Below are 19,203 nucleotides of genomic sequence, written 5' to 3'. Positions count from 1 at the left end.
ATTAGATGTGACTGGGCATGTTAAAAAGGAATGTGTTAGATGTGACCAGCCAGAAGATGACATGCACCTGCTCCTTACATGTCTGTTTGCCAAGGTCGCTTGGATCTCTGAACTTTGGTATATCAGTTCTGAAACCCATTCTCATACCCTTACTAACATCAAGAAAATTATCAGGCTTTCCTTAATTCAAATCACCCACATGCTTTGCTCCTTAATACCATGACATTTTTGTGGTGTATCTAGAAAGCCAGGAATGACACCCTCTTTGGCAAGAAAAACACTACTCCCTTCCAGATCCATCAAATAATGCAAGCCATTTTAATGAATCAAGAGTATGCCTACTAAGAAGACCAAATACAACAATACAGTTGCCTTAATCAGCACAACTGAGATCCCAAAGCAATTTGCGACAATTCAAGAATGCAGGGGAAATGCAAACAATAGGTTGCAAGGTTTTTTCGGATGTTGCATGGACAAACAATGCAAGCATAGCTTCGGCGGGTGTCAACACAACAGGTGTAGGAGTTTGTATATTGTTTGAAAATGCAGGAGTCAAAGTAAGCGTCCCCATTTGGGTTACTGGGCGCAAAATATCTTCTCCTTTGCAAGCTGAGGCGATGGCTCTCCCGTTTGTAGCGCGGGTGGTGTCCCAGATTCAAAGCTTGACCATCACTTTCTTCACAGACAGCATCACCCTTGCCCAGGCTACAAATTCAAGGGATCTCTTCTCTTCCTAGGGCATTGGGAAATTAGAGGTCAACTAGCAAGTTTCTTTGCTACAACTTCTCCAGTTCATACTCAGGTGCTTCATATCCCTAGAAACCTTAATAAATAGGGAAGCACAAACTTGTGCATCCAATGTTTATAGGCTTGATCAAATTTCACAGAAACCCTGGAATTAAAAAAGGGCAATAGTGAGCCAAATTCGTGTTTTGACAAAACAAAGGGGCTCTCTAACCAAAATACAAAGGAAAAGGATAGCTGCAGAGACTCAATTCTAAATTAAAGAAAGAGGGGTTTTATGCTTTACATTTAATAAGCACGTATAGATACTGACATAGCAAATGATTAATCACATAACCCATATTATAATATAGGTTCTTTATCTTCTAAAAAATAAAACTAGAAATGATTGTGAAATAAAAAACTCATATCATAATATATTTTGAATTATTGTGAATCCACTCTAGTCGGATATTGCATAATCAAATTCTTCAATTCAAATTCAAATTCAAAGTTTTTGAGATGTTTAGAAAAGTGGATTAATCGGAGTGTGAGTACAATAGTGAGATGTAGTAGCTCAATGTACATATGTCCAATGTCCAATGGTCTTAAATCTAAGCAATCTAAATGTAAAGGATTTTTGAATCCTTCATGTAAATTGCCTTTGGTGCCTCCCCTTATTAAAAAAAATAATGCACTGCGATGGAATGTCATGCTTTGTCGATGCAAAGTGTGTATCTCTCGCTCGAGGCTTATGAATAAAGTCAGAGATGCCCAGTCCTTGATGTATTTGATCGAATAGTGTTTTTTAAAAGGGTTTGACAGGATAGTAAGCATGGGTCGTGAGGGATCTCATGTGTTTGTCGCAACGAGGGTTTTTTTTGTTGTCGCTCACGATAAGTAACAATAGTAAGGGCTTCTATAATGCAAGGTGCTTAGATAAAATGCCTAGAGAAATAAACCAGTTTTTTAAGCACCGGTGTTTATTTATAAGCACTAATGCTAAAAAGTACTTGATTTATTGTACGAAGCATCTCTCTAAGCACTTTGCACTACCTATAAAGAAATATAAACATGTTTAAAACACTATTTTAACGATCTAAACGCTATCATATTCTTTTACGGAGGGAGTACGAACACGATCTAAACGCTCGGAGGTAGTACAAGCCTAACCTCCACAGTGTTTCTCTCATTGGTGGCATCTGTGGGTATACGGGGTGCCCTGTGGGCTGGTGCGGTCGTTGTGCCACCATTTCTGATTTTTCACTTCTTAACCGAATAATTTATATTAATGGATCGAACCCCAAGGACATAGGAGTCCAGTTTGACAAAAAAAAAGTCTAAATTGCATGTGAATCAGCTGCACCCAAATACCCAGCTTAAAAATTGCGGCAAAGTACAAAATACACCTAAGACTTGTATGTAGGAAAGTAGAAACTCTTCCTACGTTTTCTTCCGTTTAGTGATATCAAGTACTGTTTCATGATAAATCTAGTACTCCATCCGTTTCTAAATATAAGTTTTTTTGGAGATTTCACCTACTACAAATGGTGTAGTATATAGACGCAGTGTAGATTCACCTCATTTTACTCCGTATGTAGTCTATATTGAAATGTCTAAAAAGACTTGTATTTAGGAATGGAGGGAGTAATACTGTTGTGATATTGTCCACGTTATCAACTTCCTACAATATAGTGTAACTGAAAAATGTTTTTGAGGTTTAACTGTAAAACTACTTGCATCATGAAGCTAAGGGTGCAAGTATAAAAAAAATCAACCTCTATTTCAGTCTAAGCGTTGCAATGTGTAGACTATACTAGCCTACAAACAAATTATTAACACGGCAACGTAGCGAAATTGGCAGTAATTTTAAATTTTTCTGCAGGATGAAATTGAAAGCGCATGCCTAAGGTTAGTAGTACGTGCACGCGGAAAAATGCTGAAAGGACAACTGTAGCGCAAGAACGCGACAGATGCCCCACCAGCAGCTCCTGGATCCCCCACAGGCACGTTAAGCTCATACCAGCAAGCCAGCCCACCGGCAAACACTGCACTAGACGGAAAAAACAATGGGTGGTATATAAAAACCGACGCAACTCAAAATAACTCCAGGCGTTAGGCACAAACCCCTCGGAGAATAAGGAATTAAAAATTAAATAAAAGGTGTTTCAATGTGTACTTTCTGGAGAATTAGGTATCCGGCTTAAATTTAAGCTACCCTCCACCAACACACCTTCACAATCCTGAGCGCCACTTGCAACAACATCCAACTCAGAAACAAAGTTAGATGCATTCACTTCACCATCCCCAGGGCTGTCATCAGTAACCTCGTCCATATCTTTTTCAACTGCTGCATGCATGGAGACAGCCTCTCCACTGTTAGGAGTAGCCACAGAAGGAGGATCATCCTTGACTTGGCCAGATTGTTCTGTGAACGCTGGAGGCACAACCTCTAGGGTATCACCTGGTTCTTCATTTGCAGAAGGAACCTCCTGCGAGCCATCAATATGTTCTATGATTATTCCTGTTGCACCATCTGCTGGGCCATCCGCGGGTACGGCAACTGCAGGCGGTGACACATCCTCCATGTTTTTATCAGGTTCTGTGATTGATGGAGAGGCGGTCACCTCCATATCTTCATCAGAACCTGCGGTTACAGGAGGTGCCACCATCTCCGTGTCACCAGATTCTGTGATTACTGGAGGTGCATCCACATCGCCAGATTCTGTGATTGCTCGAGGTGCATTCACATCACCGGATTCTGTGATTGCTGGAGGTGAATCCACGTCACCAGATTCTGTAGTTGCAGGTGGCCCTTCAATAATGCCAGTAGGGTGGTGCAAGACAGGGTTACTCACCGTCAATTCCTTCAGTGGCGTATGGTCAAGCATTTCTGTGTCCTCATTATTCTCTTGTGTTAAGTCCATTTTCTCATCAGTTTGCGCTTGGGTAGGAGTCACAGCTCTCTCTGTCTGATTCTTGTGAAGGGCCATAGCTCTCTGTTATGGTTAAAAAAAATGTTAACACCCATGTCAAAAAATTGATAGGTAAAGACTGGTATATACAAGTAACATAAAAATGAATTACTGGATTCAAAATCAGAATTGAATAATCTTCAAGAGTAGATTGGATTAACTTGCCTGAAAAGTTGCATCGTTGTTCTTCAGATAAAATAAACCCAACAGATTGGGGCTTCCCTGTTCTCTACTTATCTTTCCAGCATTTCCATTCTTCTGAGAAAAAAAAAGCAAAAGCCATAGTGAGAAAATAGGAAAACCATATTAGAGGAAACAGATACATTAAAATAGGCACTGTAATACCTGAATAGAGCCATTCCAAACATCAGGGCCACCATTTGCTATGCCCAAGCCTCCCAGCAGAGATGTGCACCTTTTGTACAACTCCGACTCAACAAGATCATGCGACACACTAACTCTCGATAAATAGTTTCTAGAAAATACTGCAGTACCGTTGCTTGACAACATGGAGGCCATGAGTGTTGTTCCCCTGGGAGCATCAGAACTTTTTACAGCACTTATGACATCACCCTTTGCTTCACGTTTTTCTGAAATCAAATGGTTTGCTTCTTTCTGCTCATAAGGATTAAGATTGCATTGTCCACCTGAAGACTCTGAAACAGGGGTTGCTAAAGAGTCAAGCTCCTTTTTAGCAACAGGAAATTCAGTGTCAGGCAATTCATTTTGTCCCTTCAATGCATCACCAGTTGCCTCCCACCGTCTGCTGCCGACATGCAGCTTGTTCTGATCCCATTCTTGCCTGCCATACATATAAGGTTCACCACCAAATACACCAGTGCCCCCATTCCAAACTTGTAGGTGAGGGGGGCATGATTCATCAAGCGGATTAGGCCACCCAAATGGGCGAATGTGGGGCGAAAACCTGTCAACCGAGTCATGCATAGGATATGAAACTCCAGTTTGGCTCAACTTCATTTGGGGCCTAAGGTTAAACATAGGTGGGGGGTGAAACTGATGTACAGGTGGGTGAAATCCAGGAGCACCATGCTGCATGGGGACAAAACCATTTGCAACTTGAGATGGCCAGCTCGGTGCATTATTCCAGGCATGCCCATGGCCGCGCCCAGAATTCATATCATTCCTCTTCTGATGGCCATGGAACCTCCTATCTCCACTTTGTGGTCTACGGTCATCATCATGTGAACCCAAGAAGGAAGAATCATCTCTGTGCCTCGCAGGTGGCAGCAGTGGACGATTTGGAGAAGTGCCTGAAAAATGCCCACCTCTGCTTATGGATGATGCAGAGGGTGTTGATTCTCTGTATGGAATTTTAGATGGTGTTCGATCTTGATGAAGTGACCGCTCTAAGGATAAATCACCATCCCGATCTCTATATTTAGTCAGGTTGCTCCTTTCCCCTTTGTTATCAAGACTACGGCCACTGCTAAGCCTACCTGAAAACCTTTGGTCGTTTGAAGACGGGGATTTATCAGATAGCTGTTTTGGTGAAGGATGTGTATCTTTCCTTGGTGTTCGATCATATTGTGACGATGTAGAAATTTCCAATGGTATGTCACGTGACTGGAGATCCGAAGACCAATTGTCTGTATCCCTGTCACGCAGTCTAGAAGCAGGTGTCCGTTCTCTCCCTGAGGATGTCCTTGGTCGAATACTTCTTTCATCATATTGTATCTCTCTCTTTGTATTATCTGCCAGTTTAGATCCATGCCTGAAGATAATTGATTGGTCAGTTCAACTTTAGAAGAAGCAAGCATCAAAGAGAAATGTAGGCATCATGAACTGCATCAGATTGTTTTATTAGTCCTGAATTTCTAAGACTATTTATCAACCAGAAAAAAAAACTAGGGCAAAGATCACAATACAAGGATTCCTACAAGTATTTACCTTCTGATAGGCAAATGTGCAACACATATACAAACAGTCAAAACTACAATATGCTTTTTCTCTGAAATACACCAAATGATAAATTCCACTCCATGCAAGTTCTTCTATTTGCATTTATCCATTTCTCACCATCAATAACCGCAATAAACACTTTTAGTCATACTCCTACCTGCACATTCATGACCAATATTTACCTAACAAGCAGTTGTATTATCTCACTCTGAGATGCCAAGTAGCTAATGCTGCTAATCAGCAACCAAATCCATGTAGAAACCTTACAGCCCTCGATTGAGTGATATACACTTACTCAATACACCTATATATGACATCAATAAGCATGCCAAAATTTGCATGGTTAAATTTAAATGATATCTATAATTATGCATGACAAAGACATACCACCTCGCTATTTAGATTAGTTATGATGCTAAAGTGGAACATGATATCTCCAACAACAAGAGAAGATACAGTACAAAGCTTAAGTCTTCTAATCTACTACGGACTTATCGTATGATGAATGATAAAGAAGAAATGTTACCAGCTTTGATCTTTTTCATGATGAGGATTTGAGCCAGGCGAAGTTCTTGCATGGACTTTACTCGGACTAGAATCAAGATTTTCTTGATGTCTATGTTCAGACCTTGCTCTCTCAATCAGAGAATCGAGTCGCCCACTGCCTGAAGATTTTTCCAAATTTCCACGTTGCTCCCGTGCGCTTGGAGTTTTCAGATCATAATGGTCATCATTTTCCTCAGGAAGTCTTTTTCTACCTCTATTTTCCTTGTACCTACTGCCATACTCATCATAACGATCACCGTCTTGAACTATATCTTTTCTGTAATGGCCCTCTGAAATTCGGTGCCCATCTTTTGTGCTCTTGTAATCAACCCTGTCACTTCCATGATCTCGGATCATGCGCTCATCCAGACACTTGTCATCTTGCTGTCTCTTATCCCTTTCATAATCATCCTTGTACTTCTGTTTATACTTCTCATCATCAAACCTTTGTTCCTTAGAGCTCCTAACCTTCCCATGATCATACCTGGACAGAGTCTTCCTGTCATCACTGTCTCTATTGTCAATTGGCCACTTATCTTTGTCTTCCGAGTCGTCTTTTCGTCGGCTGTGTTTATCAGTCTCCCTATCCCTATCGGGGTTACTGTGTCTCTCTTTAGCTGGAGTATCTGTTTCAAAAATGTGCACTTTAGAAACCGACATAAGGAAGAATATTATGAAACAATAAAAAACATGTAGAGGCGGGCGGGAAGGAACAAACAGAACAAGTAAATTAACTAATTGGTAATTTGTTCACAACTTCACACCCGTTCCAAAAATGCTGGAGCAGATATAGAAAAATATGATTGCAGAAAAAATATAAAAGCTACTTGCATAAGTTCCAGAAGATCAGCATATGAGCAAGGCAAAGTTTAATCATATGAATATAATAAGATTATCAGTATGCTAAGGAAATCTCAAATCAGCTCTCCAATGCTAATATCCAATGATAATAACGTTATTAAATTTCTATGGTAGGACAGGGTTTTTTCTTCAGCAGTTTGGTTAACCAAATAGGTACGATGGATGGAGACAAAGCACAAGAAAAAACAAAGACTAACTGAAAAATGGACTCTTTGCAACCAAGTAGAGACGAAACAGTAAAGTTCAACACTTCTCATCTTATGGGGCCACTAATATTCGTTATATGATTAAAATGGTGGTGGAGGAAAGCAGCACAAGTCCAAATGCAGTCACAGTATCAAACTAAGTAATGTGTTACACAAATTAAAGCATGCATAACTAAACAGTAGCACAGGTAGCTGGAATATTATCAGCATTGTCAGGAACACTTCAAACAAGGGTTACCTTACCATTGATCTCTATGTGTCTCTTGTATGAGTAACCCTCATCCTCCCCTCTACTAGTCTTCGAGCCATTCTTCCTGGCACTGCTATCTTCATACTTCTCATGCTTGGAATCATAGTCTTTCTTGTCCCTCTCCCTATCCTTTTGCCTCTCACGCTCCCGTTCCCTGTCACGCTCCCGCTCTCGTTCCCTGTCACGCTCTTTATCCCGCTCCCTCTCCCGTTCTCTCTCCTTCTCCTTCTCCCGTTCTCTTTCCTTCTCCTTCTCCCTCTCTCTGTCCCGACCCCTTTCCCTCTCTCTCTCCTTCAGTCTCTCCCATTCTTTCTCCCTTTCCCTCTCCTTTTCTCTATCTCTCTCCCTATCCCTATCTCTGTCATCCTTATGCTGCCCACTACTCTCCCTCCTCCCCGGGTTCTTCTCCTTCTCCTTCTCCGACCGCCGCTTCCCGGAATCACTCTTGGACACAACCTCCTCAACCCTCTCATCCGATCCCGTCGTCCGTCTGCTTGACCTCTTGGGCTCATCCCCTGAAGCCTTGGGCTTCTCCGGCAGCTTCTCCACATCGACGGGCCCAAACACCTCACTCTTAGACCTCTTCTCGACCAAGTGATCCTCGCACACGCCGCTGTTCCACCTGTCGCTGACCACATCCACCACCGTCTCCTCGACCCTATCCTTCCTCTTCTTCCCGTGCTCCGAGTAGCCGTTCCCCGAGCTCACCAGCTCCTTGGCCGACGACGACCTGCGCCTCTCTGGCTCGGGATCTCGCGGAACCCTAGCCACGGCCGGGGCCTCCTCCCGCGGGCCAGGGGCGCCAGCATCCTCGCCCTCGGACTCCGACCGCTCCGCAGAGCCGCCCCGCCTGTGCGACCGGTGCGACGACCTGTGGCGCGAGCTCCGGGGCATGGTGGCGCCAGCCAGAACCCCGCCTCGAATCGCACCGCGCTCGGGGCGGCGGCGAGGATGCGAGGGAAGCCGGAACCCTAGGGCGCGCGAGATCCAGGGGATCTAGGCGGCCGTCGTGGCGGCGGGGGAGGGGAGGAAGAGAGTGGACCCTGGCCCCGGGCGGCTAGGGTTTTGGTGTGGTGGGGAAACAGGGTGGGAGGAGTGGAGGCGGCGGCGACGACGAGTTCGTGCGTGGAGAAAATGGTTCAGTTTTGTTTCGTTCGGCTTTGGATTTGGAGGGGGTTTGGTGTGGTGTGGTGCGGTGCGTTCGTCTCGTTGGCCCGGGGGCGGGTGGTTTGCTTGCGTGCGGCCGTAGGGGCGCCGGGGCGGGATTGGACAGACACGAGAGTCGATGCACGTCGCCCGCGGGTCCTTCGGTAGTCGAATGTCCGTACTACGAAATCGAGTCGAATCCGGCCGCCGTAAAGCCATGCGTGTACCGGGTGTATTGTTATTATGTGTGTCACTAGACAATATTAATTAGATGGTATATATAGAATTAAATAAAGAAAGAAAGGGTCGAGCATCTTATCATGACTAGCAAACATACCCGTGCGTTGTAACGAAAAAAAGAAAGGCATCCCTCATAAAAACACCCGACGACATCAGTAAATCTCTTGAAATATTTCACTGTACTACATGACAAACAACATGATAAATGAGAAAAATTAATTTGGCTTCCGGGCCCAAAAATATATATTTTTTCAGATGTCAAAAGAATCAAGACAAAAAAATTATGTGATCTTAGTCACAAAAAATGCTACCTGCAAATTTGAAGGCAAAAAGGTTAAGCATTTTGGCCTATGAAAAAAAGACAAATTAAAGACCAAAAGTCACTTCAAATTTATTTGTTTTTCACCAACGAAACACCGCTGCTCTGTTTCGCATGAAATTTGTCAAACATGCTTGCGATACTAACACGAACATCTACAAAAAGATCAGAATTTTTTGAATTTCTTTACATTCTTTTGAGTTTACTGTTCATCCGGGAGCACATGCTCCTAGGAGCCAATGGTGTTGCACAACTAAATAAATATGGGATGAATTTTTAAGTGTACTCAAGGTGTTTCCAATTTATATTAGACAAAATAAATATCTATCTACTTGCCGGTACGTGTTTCCAAATTATATTAGACAAAATAAATACCTATCTAGTTGCCTGTAACTGTTTATGCTTTTTCTGTCGTTACTCCTCAGTCATACCCAACAAAAATTACACTAGGATGAAAATAACAAAGTACATTTTTCAAATTCAAGAACATTTTCTACAAATGCATAAACATTTTATAAATCATGAACATTTTTTGTATTGGCTTACAAATTCATGAACAATTTTTGAATCAACGAACATTTTTTTAATTGATGAACATTTTTTGACTCGGCAAACATTTTTGAATTGATAAAATAAAGTATGAATCGACCATTTATTTGAATAGATGGAACTTTTTGGAATCAGTGAACACTTTTTGGAAATGCATGAACATTTTTTGAATTCATGAACATTTTTTCAATCCATGAAATTCTTTTGTAATTCACGATCATTTTTTATTTTCTAAACATTTAAAAAGATCATGATTTTTTTTGAATTCACGAACATTTGATTCAAATTCATAAAGATTTTTTGAGTACATGAATAGTTTTTCAAAATCATGAACATTTTTTAGTCCACAAATTGTTTATAATTTCTGGAACATTTTTCATAAATTCGCATTTTGTTTGGAACTTGGATTCTTATGGAAATCCCGGATTATTTCAAATAAGAAAAGAAAAAGCAGAAAAGAAAAAATAAATAACAAATAAAAAACAGAGTCCAGCCCCGCTCATGGGCCAGCCCAATAGGGCGTCGGCTCTCTGGTGTTCACGATTTATAAAAGAGAGAAGGGAGGATAAAGCGCAGAAAGGTGGGACCAAACCTGGGTCTATCGGGTGGAAGAGAGAAGCTCTACCGAGCGCGGTGCGTGCTTGTGATATCTAATGGGATTTCATCTAAATGAACCAACCAAAGGCGCCTTGTGAAGGAAATTTTCTGACTTACGGGTGGCAAAGTGGATAATTTGTGCCAACTTTTGGGGTAAATTTAAAATGGACGGACAGAAGCTCTAATCCCTTTATTGTTAGGTATAGATAACGTATCTTATGCTACTACGCATCACACATGACAATAAAATAAGGTCATTTATATGACACTAATGTATGATATTATGTATTATGGAGGTAACATCATATACTAGTATCATATGCATGATACTACCTATTACGTGCAGCTTCGGTAAGTTCAGCAGCGAGCCAATAGCGCGCTTTGAGCATGGTTAATAGTATATGTTGTTGTCATATCATCTATAGCCGATCTTGTTGTCAGCACATATAATAGTTAGCTATAAATATGTACTACTATGGCCCACCTTACATTCTCAAAACTGCTTCTATGAACAGTGTTGCAGATGGTTGTTAATCTACAACCTGCTTATCTTCTCTCTCATTTTCTCATTTTCCAACTCAGCAAAAGTATATTACTTAAATCTTTATTGCCCGCTTAGACCATCTTATTACACTTGCTCTTCAAGAGCATCTGCACCCCTCAAACCCTTTTTGTATGTGTGAATCATTTTGTGTGGTTGGATGATTAGAAGGACCCTGGTATCCTTAGACCACCAGGGTTCAAGTTATAGACTTGACGTTGGTGCTTATATTTTCTGAATTTATTTCAGGCCTTCCGACGATGTGTGTTCAGTATGAGAAGGTGTTTCCGTCAACTACGAAGGCGTCTGTGGCGAGTTTGGTTCAATCTCTCGGAGATGCTCCAGGGGCAGGGTGTGTGTATGTGCGTTCATAGGGGTGAGTGTATGTGCGTATATGTAAGTGTTTGTGTCTGTACCATGTTAAAAAAAACTTCTTGTACGTATGGGCGCACGGCCCGGTCACAAAAACAACACCCAACCAGACCCCTCAAGACGGCTCTATACGTCCGGACTGGATTGACAGGCGGGACCGTGCCAAAGCCCACCGGTCCGACTAGCGCCTCCTCCGGTTGGGTGTGAATGTGTTCATGGCGTCGCTTCTACGCGCTACTAGAACCAAAATCGGTTATGTAAGATGGATGGTGAGGCAACCCTAGCCTCATCCCCATTCTCCTCCTCTCTTCCTCCCATCCATGTCGTTGCTCCCTCTTCCACTTCCAATACAAGCTCATTGTCCGTCGTAGCGGTCCGCATGCCGCTATGGACCGTACCAAGGTGGTGTGAGAGGGAGTCCTGGACTAAGGGGTCCTCGAGAGTCCGGCCCGTGTGTTGTGAGCCAGACTGATGGGTCGTAAAGATACAAGGTAGAAGACCTTCCCCGTGTTCGGGTGGGACTCTCTTTTGCGTGGATGGCAAGCTTAACGTCCGGATGTGTAGTTTCCTTTCTCTGTAAATCGACTCTGTACAACCCTAGGCCCCTCCGGTGTTTATATAAACCGGAGGGTTTAGTCCGTAGAGGCTATCAGAATTCATATAGGCTAGACATCTAGGGTTTAGCCATTACGATCTCGAGGTAGATCAACTCTTGTAACCCCTATACTCATCAAATACAATCAAGCAGGACGTAGAGTTTTACCTCCATTAAGAGGGCCCGAACCTGGGTAAACATCGTGTCCCCCTTGTCTCATGTTACCTATGATCCTCAGATGCATAGTTCGGGACCCCCTACCCGAGATCGAACGGTTTTGACACCGACATTGGTGCTTTCATTGAGAGTTCCACTATGTCGTCGACAGAAGGTTCGATGGCTCGTTCGATCATCAACAACAATGTTGTTTTGGGGGAAACTTTCCTCCCCGGTCAAATTTTTGTGTTTGGCGGCTTCGCTCTGCGTGCCAACTCAATTGGCCACCTCGAACAGATTGACAGCTACGCCCCTGGTCATCAGATCAGTTTTGGGAACCTGAATTATGTCGCTGATATCTAAGGAGACTTGATATTCGAAGGGTTCGCAGCCCCGACCACCGCTCTGGCCTTAGCTCTGGAGCAAACTGTCGAGTCCGAAGATGGGAGTTTGCAGCCCGCCTGATGTAGGGTGGAACCCTAATCGGCCGATCTTTCACGAAAGGAGCGGATCCCGCGAAGAACGCGAGGAGGGAAACGAGGGAAAACACAAGGGGAAACACAAGAGGAGCACTCAAACTAACAAGAACAAGTCACACATGTGCTAGATCCTCGATTACAAGGGGGAAGATACACGATCCAAAGTCAACAACGGACGATACATGGTAACCGATCTTCTCCGTGAGGAGGTCTTGAGTTCTTCCCTAAAGAGGGGTCTTAAATCTGCTTGGGGGATCTTCTCCGGTGGAGGCTCGAATCTCCGAGGAGAAGGTAACCAAGTGGATGAGCAAATCTCTCACACAAAATATGAGCTAATCCTTTGCTAACCCTAGAAAGTTGGACGAGATGGAGTATATATAGTCTAGGGGGAGAAGGGGTACATGGGCCTCGGCCCTTCACTGTGCACAGACAGGGGAGGCCGGACGTGTGGGCAGTCGGGCCGGATGTTCGGGCTTTCACGAGGAGACGGATGTCCGGGCTGGGTGGCCGGATGTCCGGGCTGGATGCGCTGGCCTTGCTGCTCCCTGGTTCGGTGGTGTCCGGATATCCGGGCTTGAGGCCGGATTTCCGGGCAGGGCCAGATGTCCGGGGCCTGTAGATGCTTGGCGGCTGGGGGCTGCTATAGTGGGCGATGCTCCAGGGGCCGGATGTTCGGGGTCGCGGTCGGATGGTCGGGGCCTGGGAGGTGTTCTTGTCTTCTTCCGTTGAGTCTCTTCATCCGTGGACTTGGGGGCTTGTACATCTTCACGTGCATCTTCGGGATGGTCCTCTTGGTACCTGATCATGCACAACGTCTCGGACTTAGGTAGTAGCCATGTCTCATGCATAGGAAGTGGAAGTTTGGAGAGGAGTGAGTTCACCTTATCTTCGATAGCCTTGGCTGGGGCTCTTGTCATTGGTCCAAGTGGTGTCGTTGGAGGTGTAGGTGCGTCCATGGGGATGATCATGGGATGCTCTGCATCATCTCCCCTCCCTTTGGGAAGATCCGTCCTCGGATCGAAATCCTCATCACCATGGTATGGCGAGAGATCTTTGATGTTGAAGATGTCGCTCACGGAGTACTTGTCACATGGGATGTCGATCTTGTAAGCATTTTCGTTGTAGCGTGCAAGCACCTTGAAGGGTCCGTCCGCTCGTGGTCGAAGTTTGGACTTGCGTTCTTGGGGGAAGCGGTCCTTGCAAAGGTGTAGCCACACGAGATCACCAATGTTGAAGACCATGGGGTGCTTGTTGATGTTGAGCTTGGTCGCAAGTCGTTGTACTTGGCGCTCGATAGCATGTCTTGTATCTTCATGCACCTTCTTGAGATGAGTCACACGTGCACTTGCGTCCAAATTAATGCGCTCTTGGAGTGGTAGAGGGAGAATGTCCAATGGGGACAATGGGTTGAATCCGTAGACGACCTCGAAGGGGGACTTGCCAGTTGTTGAGTGTCTTGTGCGGTTGTAGGCGAACTCGGCGATAGGTAGACACTCCTCCCACTCCTTGATGTTCTTCTCGATGAGTACTCGAAGTAGAGCGGAGAGTGTGCAGTTGGTAACTTTTGTTTGGCCGTAGGTTTGTGGATGATACGCCATGGAGAAGAGTAGCTTGATTCCGAGCTTGGCACATAGGGTCTTCCAAAAGTAGCTAAGGAACTTGACGTCGCGATCTGAGACGATCGTCTTTGGCACTCCATGAAGACGCAATATTTTCCTACAAAAGAGATTGGCAACGTGTGAAGCATCGTCTATCTTGTTGCAAGGAATGAAATGTGCCATTTTTGAGACACGGTCCACAACGACAAATACGGAATCCTTCCCATTTCGAGTCCTAGGAAAACCAAGTACAAAGCCCATGCTAATGTCTTCCCATGGTTGACATGGAATTGGTAGAGGCATATAAAGGCCATGGGATTGAGCTTTGGACTTAGCTTTGCGACACGTAGAGCATCGGTTGGTGAAGCGGTTGACGTCACGAAACATCTTGGGCCAAAAGTAGTTCTTCGAGAGCGTGGCGAACATCTTGTCTCGTCCAAAATGTCCCATTAAGCCTCCTCCATGAGATTCCTGCAAAAGCAACAAATGAAGAGAGGACTCGGGGATGCAAAGCTTGTTAGCTCTCATAAGATATCCATCTTTGATGTAATAGCGTTCCCAAGAGGTGTGCGTCAAACACTTGGCATAAGGAGTAGCAAAGGTAGGATCATGCTCATACAAGTCTTTTATATGCTCAAAGCCAATGACATCTAACCCAAGTTGAGTAACAAGCATGCATATGCGGGAAAGGTCATCCGCCACAATGTTTTCTTTACCTTTAATGTACTTGATGACATAAGAAAAAGACTCAATAAATTCACTCCATTTAGCATGACACTTGTTCGACTTGGTTTGGCCCTTAAGATACTTGAGCGTTTCACGATCGGTATGAATGATAAACTCATGAGGGCGAAGATAGTGTTCCCATTCATGTAAAACGCGGACTAAAGAATATAGCTCTTTGTCATATATGGGGTAATTGAGTTGCGCGCCAGAAAGTTTCTCACTAAAGTAAGCTATGGGGTGCTTCTCTTGTGTTAACACACCTCCTATGTCATTACCACTAGCACCGCAATAAATCTCAAAAGGCTTGTCAAAATTGGGTAATGCAAGCACAGGAGCATGAGTAAGCAAATCTTAAGCTCATTGAAAGCGATATCTTGGGATGGTCCCCAAACAAAAGGCGCATTATTCTTGCTCAAAGCATGCAAAGGCGAAGCAATGGTGCTCAAAAATTCACAAAGCGACGATAGAAACCCGCAAGGCCAAGAAAGCTACGCACTTGTTGCAAATTGGTTGGTTGTGTCCAAGTCTTAATAGCATTGATCTTGGACTCATCAACATGAACACCCTTAGAAGATAGAACAAAACCCAAGAAAACGAGCTTGTCAACGCCAAAAAGGAATTTCTCCATATTAGCATAGAGACACTCTTTTCGAAGAGTTTGTAAAACGGTTCGGACATGGGTGGCATGCTCTTTGAGAGACTTGCTAAAAACAAGGATGTCATCGAAGTAGACCACAACAAACACACCAATGTAAGGGCGAAAGACATGATTCATAAGATGCATAAAAGTACCCGGTGCTTCCGATAGACCCATAGGCATGACTAACCACTCATACAAGCCAAACTTGGTTTTGAAGGCAGTTTTCCATTCATCACCCTCTTGTGTGCGGATTTGATAGTAACCACTCGTAAGATCAATTTTGGAAAAGATAGTGGCACCGCTAAGTTCATCAAGCATATCATCAAGGCGTGGAATGGGATACCTATAACAAACAGTGATAGCATTGATAGGTCTACAATTGGAGCACATGCGAAAGCTACCGTCTCATTTTGGCACAAGAATGACTGGGACAACACAAGGTCTCAAACTTTCACGCACATGTCCATGGTCTATGAGATGCTTTACTTGCCTTTCTAGTTCTTTGGTTTCTTCGGGGTTGACGCGGTAGGGAGCTTTGTTCGGAAGCGGTGCTCCGGGGATGAGGTCGATGCGGTGCTCAATGCCTCGTAGTGGAGGTAGTCCCGGAGGTAGCTCGTCGGGGAAAACATCGTGAAATTCCTGCAAAAGAGAAGACAACACTAGAGGAAGGGTGTGAGAAGTGTTAGCTTGTGGTGCATTGTCTTTGCACAAAAGGACGTAGAGTAGGACACTAGATGGGTTCTCACACACTCCTCTTATCTCACGTTTGGTGGCAAATAGGACTAAGTTCTTCTTTTCGCTCATCGTGGAGGTGTGCGATTTGGGCTTGTGGCGCTCACTCTCTTTTTGGTGGCTCGCTCTCTCACTATGATCTCCACGATGGGTGGCTTGCTTGTCAGCGACAACTTGGCTTGGAGACATGGGACGAAGTACGTACTCCTTGCCCTTCATCTTGAAGATGTAGTGGTTCGTTCGGCCATTGTGAATGACACCTCTATCAAATTGCCATGGCCGTCCAAGGAGAAGGTGGCAAACGGTCATTGGAATGACGTCGCACTCCAAAGTGTCTTCACAGGCGCCAATTTTGAAGGAGACTTGTACTCGATGCTCGACTTGGATAGTGCCGTAGTCGCTAAGCCATTGCACTTTGTATGGATGTGGGTGCTTCATCTTGGGCAATTGGAGCCTGGAGAAAAGTTCTTCACTTGCGAGGTTATGACAACTCCCTCCATCGATGATGACCTTGACGGATCGTCCATTGATGTCGGCCTTGGTGTGGAAAATGTGGCATCTTTGGTCTTCTTCTTGGTGATGTTGGAGAGTCAAGGCCTTGGAGACAACAAGAGCGGGACTTGAATCTTCATCGCAAAAGACTTGTTCCTCTTCATCGTTCACTTGCCGGTGCATGGCGACTTGCTCAAGAGCGTCCATTTCTCCTTCACTCATCGAGTCGTAGGTGCCTCGTCGTTTTCGATCATGGTTTGCTTGTTGGTGCACTCATAGGACTTGTGGCCTCGGCCTCCGCATGTGAAGCATTTGAAGGAACTTGCCTTGACGGTCTCATCGGTGGGGGTTGAGGATGATGAAGCTCTCGGCTTAAAGTTGCTTGCAGTAGGAGGATGACTTGGAGTTGATGAAGCTTTCTTGGAACTCGACTTGTCAACGTTGCTAGTAGAAGGCTTGATAGACAGTGTTGGAGTCGTTGAAGCTTGGTTGTTGGAGAAGCCGTAGGACTTGGATGAGAACTTGGCATACTTGAAATCGTCTTGCACTTGACGTTCCACCTTTGTAGCTTGATGCACTAGCTCGATGAGGTTCGAGTATGGTTGGAAGTCGGCGATCTTCTTGATAGGATGGTTGAGTCCATTCAAGAAATGTGCCATAGTTTGCTCATCGGCTTCCGTGACATTGGCTTGTATCATGGCAATCTCCATCTCCTTGTAGTACTCTTCAACGCTCTTGGTTCCTTGCTTGAGTAGTTGGAGTTTCTTGAAGAGGTCGCGGTTGTAGTAGGTAGGCACAAAGCATGCTCTGATGACATCCTTCATTTGCGCCCAAGTAGTGATAGGTGGTTCACCTCTTGCCTCTCGGCACTTGATAACTTGTTCCCACCAAATGAGGACATAGTCTTGGAACTCAAGTGATGCCATCGCGATCTTCTTCTCTTCGTCGTAGTTGTGCAAATGGAAGATCTTGTCAACTTTCAATGCCATGATAGGTATTCTTCGAGATCGTTGCTTCCGTTGAACTTGGGCATTGTGAACTTGAGCTTGCCGTAGCGTTGCTCTTCATTGTGTTGGGGTCAGGGATGGTGACGTCCATGTTGTTGATGATTGTCAAGCTCGTGTCGCTCTTGGTGAGGAGGGTTGTCAACCTCATGTTGCTCTTGTCATGGAGGATTTCTATTGCCGTCATGCTCTTGATGAACTTGATGTTCTTGGCGAGCTTGTGGAGGAGCTTGTCGAGCTCGATGAGGAACTTGAGGAACTTGACGATGCACGCGAGCTTGAAATCTTCGTTCTTGAATTTCGTCGCGAAGTGCTTCTTCATGTTCACGAGCTTGTCAGCCTCGGTCGGCTACGGCTCAACTTGAATATCGGAGGCTTGTTGCGCCTCAAGTGCTTGAGCTTCATGGAGTTATTGTTCTTGGCGTTGTGCCTCGGCATCTTGTGCATCTTGATGTAGACGCGCACGCTCTTCCCCTTCATGTTGGCGTTGTCTTTGCCGTTCTCGTGCTAGTGCAAAAGCCTCTTGAGTTTGATGTTGTCGGCGCTCTTGAGAGTCGGTGTCACGTAGGGTATTGAGGCTTGCTTGACGATCATTGCGCGCGGCACGGCGTAGAGTGTTCGATGTCGGTGTACTTGAGCCGGAGAGGGTGAAGTTGGAGTGTCAACTTGAGCGGGTCCTTCATGATGAAGACGAAGTGGAAGAAGAGCGGTTGAGCAACAAAGCACGATTCTCGTCCATCCTTGCATCATTCTCTTGCTTGTGATCGTCAAGCTTGTGGTCGAAGTAGTCCCTTGTATGTTGCTCGGAGAGTCGCAAGTCAGCGGCGAGGTTGTCGATGCGTTCACTCATTGCTTGTTGCTTTTGATGCAAAGCACGTTGTGCACCAAAGAGGTGGCTCTTGGTGACGTAGGAGTTCATGTCGTCATGCTCAATGAAGAGTGGTTTGGTAGAAGTACTTGGCCTATCCATCATTCCAAGAAAAATGTGAGTGGTAGAAAGAGAACAACGAATACCAAATGTACCTTGACCGAATTTGAAAGTGGATCAATGATCACTCCAATGTAGGGCAAGAAAATAGCACAATTAGTACTAGCTCTTGTCTGTTTCTCACACCTACACAAGAAAAGCTTATGGTGGAGCTTGGCTAGGATGGTGGCACAAAAATTTGATGCAATTGTAAGTGAGCTTCAATAATGTTGGAAAAGATACGCAAGATGCAATGTAACAAGTAGACCAAGCATATAAGGTACACGGAAACACACATGCAAAATGATAAGTGTGGTCGTGCAACCAAGGATGAGCCAAAATGTGGAATCCACAAAAGTGCTCTTATTGCACAACACTAGAGAGACACTAGCACGATTGCACAATAGGCTGATACAAGAACGTGTGAACAACCTACTTAGCAAAAATGCAACGACTCATATCCCCAGTATGCTCTATGCAAGGTGTTTCTATGCAATGATCCAAAATGATCGAGTATGACAATCTTAATGTTGTATGATGCTATGGTTCTTGCTTAAAAGCTCTTTGCT

General features: G+C 44.5%; 1 protein-coding gene across 1 annotated transcript; it reads right to left on the bottom strand.

The window, feature by feature from the left end:
* Positions 1-2,823: 2,823 nt before the first annotated feature.
* LOC123061630 (zinc finger CCCH domain-containing protein 13) lies at positions 2,824-8,656 on the bottom strand. The gene is made up of 5 exons (XM_044484809.1): positions 7,475-8,656; positions 6,145-6,790; positions 4,044-5,430; positions 3,864-3,956; positions 2,824-3,722 (listed from the first exon to the last, which is right to left on the bottom strand). The coding sequence occupies exons 1-5, from the start codon at positions 8,373-8,375 to the stop codon at positions 2,892-2,894; spliced, it is 3,858 nt and encodes a 1,285-aa protein (XP_044340744.1). The 5' UTR covers positions 8,376-8,656; the 3' UTR covers positions 2,824-2,891.
* Between the last annotated feature and the right edge of the window lie 10,547 nt (positions 8,657-19,203).

This window comes from Triticum aestivum, chromosome 3A (genome assembly GCF_018294505.1).
Source record: "Triticum aestivum cultivar Chinese Spring chromosome 3A, IWGSC CS RefSeq v2.1, whole genome shotgun sequence".
Taxonomy (NCBI): domain Eukaryota; kingdom Viridiplantae; phylum Streptophyta; class Magnoliopsida; order Poales; family Poaceae; genus Triticum; species Triticum aestivum.
This window is presented reverse-complemented; position numbering and strand designations above follow the sequence as displayed.

Bases quoted from the DNA above. Each gene is read 5' to 3' on its own strand.
- LOC123061630 (XM_044484809.1), bottom strand. From the start codon at position 8,375: ATGCCCCGGAGCTCGCGCCACAGGTCGTCGCACCGGTCGCACAGGCGG. The intron at 5,431-6,144 runs GTAACATTTCTT...AATTATCTTCAG, and splicing joins CATGAAAAAGATCAAAGCTG to GCATGGATCTAAACTGGCAG. The intron at 3,723-3,863 runs GCAAGTTAATCC...TAACCATAACAG, and splicing joins ACAACGATGCAACTTTTCAG to AGAGCTATGGCCCTTCACAA.